Raw genomic sequence first — 5440 nt, forward strand, 5'->3', positions numbered from 1 at the left:
TTAGTTGCAAAAGAATTGAAAACGGGGTTGGTTTAACTCCAATCCCCTGGTTGCCGTGATTTCTGCTCTCTGAGGCCACCTCCTGGGCTAAAAGAAAAAGGCTTCATTTATACCGTAATGGAAATTTTCTATAAAAAACACCCCCCCGTGCGAGCGTTTCCCAAGAGCCTTTCTGGAAGGATGCCGGCTTGTTTGTTTTTCCCAAATGTCAGGCGAACAGCAAGAGGCGAAGAAGAGAGACCGAATGTACCAGAAACCCACGGCCAAAATAAACCTGGCAGGCATCCGAAGACGCGGAGAGAAAAATTAATTTTTTTTACCCCTCAGACCCCGACCTCCCCCTCCTCTAAACCTGAGCTTACTTTGATTGTGCTCAGATCCATGGGATGTTTAATGATATCGCAATAATCGTGCAGTCCCAGTGCTTCCACATCCACAGGTTTGTAGAAGGGCCAGGCGTAGGCGGCGTGTTTCTTGGCGAACATCTCTTTGATGATCCCGCTGCAGTATTTTAACTGCTCGGATATTTTGCTACTCTTTTCTACCACGTGTTGTTGAGAGTCTGGAACGTCCTTCTTTGGAGGCTTCACCGGGCGGCTGCTTTCCCGTCGCGGACCCAGCTTGGTGGACTTGGGTTCGGCGGGCAAGGATGACGATTCATGAATTGGGTCGATGGTCGTTGGCGTCGTGGTGTCTGCTTTCCTCTTCACCCCTTTTTTTGTCTATAACCGAGGAAAATAAAGCAAAATTACGTTCAGCACGGTATTTTTGGCTTCAACCGAGCTGCATTTCTTACAGCGTTGCCTCGCATTGGCCATTGCTAGTGACTCAAGCTTCACGGCAACGCTACGAGAAGGACATTGGAAGCCCTTCCAAAAATATTTAGGTGGTGTTCACCCTGTACCGAGCTCTACAGCAAAACCCACGGGATCATCCCCTGCAAAGGTCAAGGGCACGAGTCGCTTCGGCAAGCCAAGATTTTCTTCCCGAGTCATAAAAAGCTCAAGCTGGGAAGGTTTTAAGAGGACGAACGGGAGTTTCCTCACAAACCTGGGTGGAATTCATCACGTTTAAACTTAAACTGGTGTCAGAGAGGGTCACCGTAGCTCCTCATGTTTCTCAAAACATAAATTTTTTGGACCAAACTGCGGCCGTTTGCCTTAAAATGAGACCCCAGTGGCAAAGTGAAAGGGCAACCACTTCACCAACCGTGGCGTTTCTACGCTTGTGAAGATAATTTAAGCTGCGGCGTTAAGATAATTAAGGACTCACTCACCTTCACGGGCTGGGCGGGCGTTGGGATAACGGGAGGGTGAGGCTGGATGGGCTGGGGAGCCGGGGCCGGCGCCGCGGGGGCCTGGGGAGCAGGCGGAGGCGGCGCAGGAGGTTGAGGAGGCACCATCGTCATTACCGGGGTTTGGACGATGAGGTCGGGGGTGACGGAAGGAAAGGAATGAGTCGTCTGCACGGATTGGAGGTTTTGCTGCGGCGCCTGCGTCTGCGCCGGGGATGATGCTTGGGTTGCGTTCGGTACCGTGGATGATCCTGGTTTGGATGTCACTGCCGGGAGAAAAGGAAGAAGAAGTTAAAAGTTGCTTCTCTCTTTCAAACTTCATAGTTTTAGTGGGAAAAATAAGTAAAATTTTCTAATAACACCATTTAAAGAACACCGCTCGTTAGATAATTCATTATCTCAACGTTCCCCTTCTTGAGCAACCACTCGGTGACAAACGCTCGCCCCCTTTTCCTTCGTTAGGATCATTTTTATGGCTTGCTAGGCGAAATGGTGAGGCAGCTCAGGACCTGGTTGTGCCAAAACCCCATGAGAAGATGACCAAGATCAGGCCAACAGCATCCTCCTCTCTCCCCCTTCCCTTCGCACACGGATTTCTTGCAGGCAGGGCAAGGAGCTGAGCGCCTTTTTTCCTGCCTACCCTTTTTTCCTAGGCAATGGTTCTTGCCTATCATCATTTTGGAACCAAAACTGGGCAGTTTTGGAGCCAAAAGCAGGCAGGTCCTTCCTTCAGGAGCCATTTTGTGCTCCGTTCTCACCAAGAGTTTCTTAATTCTTGGTGATTTAAGTCACGGCAGCCGCTATGTCCGGGGGAAATCACCCTCGACGGCTGGAGAATGAGGTTCTGGTTAGGTGGTTTCAACAGTAGAGGTTGGGACGCGAGGTTGGAAACATCAGCGTTGTCCTTGGAGCTTTTAGTGGCCCTGGGGAAGTCACCTCCTCGCGGGAACTGCTGTTGCTTTGCTGGGCAAAGTTCTGCCCAAGCTTCTAAACTTTCCGCCATGGAAAAAAAAGGAATGCGGCAACGCTTGGATGGCGCTGGGACACACCGCCAGCAGATCTTCAGGGTGAAGGTATCAGTAACGTGAGATCAACCCCAAAATCCTCAGGTTTGGAGAAGGTTTGGGATCAGCAGGCGTTCCAGGAGCACCTTCCATCAGCTGTATCTCGTTAGCAATAATCGGAATTTTATCTTCGGCAAGAGGAGAGCTCGGTGTTCCTTAAACCACAGGGATTATCCTTTGTGTTCCTTAAACCACAGGGATTATCTTTCGTGTTCCTTAAACCACAGGGATTATCCTTTACGCACGCCCCAAGCAGAGAGCAATACCAACACTCGAGCCGTCCCTGTGCTCACCTCCCAGGCTGCAGATTCTGGATTTTGGCGGCTATTTCACCGCTCTCCCAACAAGGAGACTCCCCTGAGGGCAGACACCTCTTCCACCATTCTCCTCCCCAAAAAGTAATTAATTGGAAAAGAAACGCGGCTGGATTTGCTCCTGGTCAGTCCCCGGCAGCCACAATTATCACATTCCCACTAGAAAAATGTCGCGTGGTAAGAGATGTTCAACGAGCTTATTAAGTTCAACCAGGGCCAAGTGTTGGGTGCTGCCCCTGGGGAGGGGTCTGGTTGGAGGCCAGGAGCTCGTGGAGATCCCCAGGGCTCAGTGCCCATCCCGGTCTTGTTCAACTCATTCATCCATGACCTGGCCAAGGGGACAGAGCGGACCCTCAGCAGGTTCAGTGATGACACCAAACTGGGAGGAGCGGCCGATCCGCCGGGAGGCTGCGCTGCCATCCAGCGGGACCTGGCCAGGCCGGAGCGTTGGGCGGCGGGGGACCTGATTGAGCCAGCAGGGTGCCCTGGCGGCCAAGGGCGTCCTGGGGCGCATCAAGAGGAGCGTGGCCAGCAGGGCGAGGGAGGTTCTCCTCCCCCTCTGCTCTGCCCCACTGAGACCCCACCTGGAGCTCTGCGCCCAGTGCTGGGCTCCCCAGTCCAAGGAGGAGGAGGAGCTACTGGGGAGAGCCCAGAGGAGGGCAACCAAGCTGATGGGGGGCCTGGGGCATCTCCCCTAGGAGGAAAGGCTGAGGGAGCTGGGCTTGTTCAGCCTGGAGCAGAGGGGGCTGCGGGGGGACCTGAGTGCGGCCGCTCAGGGCTTCAAGGGGGCCCCCAGGGAAGACGGGGACAATCTTTTGAGCAGGGCCGGCTGGGACAGGCCACGGGGGGATGGTTTGAAACCAAAGCAGGGCGGGTTTCGCCTGGATGGAAGGCAGAAATCCTTGGCCCTGAGGGTGGGAAAGAGCGGGAGGGGTTGCCCAGGGCGGTGGTGGAGGCCCCATCCCTGGGAACATCCAAGGCCAGGTTGGCCGGGGCTGTGGGCAACCTGCTCTGGTTCAAGGTGGCCCTGCTGCTGCAGGGGGGTGGGGCTGGGTGACCTCTCGGGGTCCCTTCCACCCCAACCAATTCCATGATTGTATGAACTAATCAGTCAGGCCATAAAAAAAAGGGGGGTTCTGGGATTGTGGCTGAGCAAGGGTCAGGCCTGCACAAAGCGAATTGATCTTTGAGGAGCGGGGATTCACCTCGCCGGGGGCAACACACCCTCCTGAAGGACAAGTAAGGTCATTAAGCACCGTTATTTATCCCCAATCATGGCAAAATTAATAAATGAGGTGTGGAAATTGTAACTTGAGGACGTTCTACGGAGGACAGCGGTGGGTTGTGACACTCGGAATTATTTTGAGACGCTCTCCGCGCCAGGCTTCCCCCATTGGCCTGCGGCCGTCGCGTTGCCATGGGTTCCTCTGGTGTCACCGATGCTTTTTGGCCAAAACGCAGCTTATTTACAGCACCACATCCATCCGGGAAGACGCCAAAAGCGGCTGTGAAACTCCAAGGGATGCGATACAACGGGGTTTGCGCCGCTCTTTAAGAGCTGTACCCGATCCTCGAGGTATCGCGAGGGATATTTCATCATCTCAGCTCCCCGACGGCAGAAATTAAACCACTTTTACTATCGCTCTCAGCTTTTTACCTTCGTGGGAAAGCAGGGAACGACGTTTCACCACGTTTCACCACGTTTCAGCGCTGTATTTACTGCAAAATCTGTCTCCCAACGCTCCTCCTCCCCCAAAAACGATGCCCAGAGGCCACGGACGAGGGACTTTTAGGACTGCCGGAGAGAATCTCGTGCAGACAGCCAAGCGCACGAGGCAGCCGCCCCATTTTAGGCACTCTCCGCCATAAAGCCTGGCGCTGAGAACACCGACAACCATGGCGATCCCATGGCTGGGTTGAATCAACCCCCCCAAATTATTTCCCCCATTCCCTCCTCCAAATTTACAGAGGATGAAACGAAGTCCAGGGTTCGCGCGGAAGGCACCAGCGGGAGGTTGAGCGCGGCGTAACGGCGAGCATCAGGGCGACCGAGCGTCCTACCTGCTTCCTTCCTCGCGCGGCCTCTTCCTTTCGTCTGGGCTATGACGATTTCCGTTTCCTCCTGGGTCATTTCGGAGATTTTCTGCAGGAAGAGCTTTTCTAGAGCTTCTGCCATTAAGACTATGTCATCCCCTGGCTGGAGGGGAGAAAAAAATACAATAAATTAGGTAAAGCATATAGAGAAATATAGGCATTTATATAAATGTATATATTTTTATATATGTTTCTATCTATAGGTAAAGCCAGCTGAGGGGCAGGGACATCAGCGAGGAGCCGAATCGGAGAATGAACCCGTGCAAGGTGTTCTCCACATGTGGCAAAAGCTGTTTTCCGAGTGAAGGGGGGGAAAAAAGGGGAAAAGTGGGAAGAGTTTAATTAATGCCAGATGCTCATTGCCACCACGCAAGATCCCCCTGACTCGTGGGAGAGGTCGCTCCCATGTAGAGCGTGAGGGTAGGGGATAAGAAGAGCTCGGCATGGGCTTGCAAGGGAATTTCCTCCCCAAAAAAGGAGGTTTTTAAGGAGGAGGTTGACTGCTCCGCGTCTTTAGTTGGGGCTAAATCGGCGTGGGAGGAGAGGACGGCGCTAAGGGGTCCTTACCGATGAGGAGGAGAAGCCCCTATTTGTGAAAGTCAGAGAATGATGGAATCGTTGAGGTTGGCAAAGCCCTTTCAGCTCCCCCAGCCCAACCGCCCCCCTCCCCCTGC

The 5440-nt window shown here is 53.6% G+C and overlaps 1 protein-coding gene across 1 annotated transcript in view; it reads right to left on the reverse strand.

The window, feature by feature from the left end:
- LOC104128501 (bromodomain-containing protein 4) overlaps window positions 1–5440 on the reverse strand; it is a 45224-nt gene that overhangs the window by 13756 nt on the left and 26028 nt on the right. The window contains exons 5-7 of the mRNA XM_035896783.1: window positions 4734–4869; window positions 1277–1560; window positions 363–722 (exon numbers count right to left, since the gene is read on the reverse strand). Of these exons, the coding sequence (XP_035752676.1) occupies window positions 363–722; window positions 1277–1560; window positions 4734–4869 (780 nt within the window). The remainder of the gene's footprint in view (window positions 1–362; window positions 723–1276; window positions 1561–4733; window positions 4870–5440) is intronic.

This window comes from Egretta garzetta, unplaced genomic scaffold (genome assembly GCF_000687185.1).
Source record: "Egretta garzetta isolate BGI_Z169 unplaced genomic scaffold, ASM68718v1 scaffold576, whole genome shotgun sequence".
Taxonomy (NCBI): Eukaryota; Metazoa; Chordata; class Aves; order Pelecaniformes; family Ardeidae; genus Egretta; species Egretta garzetta.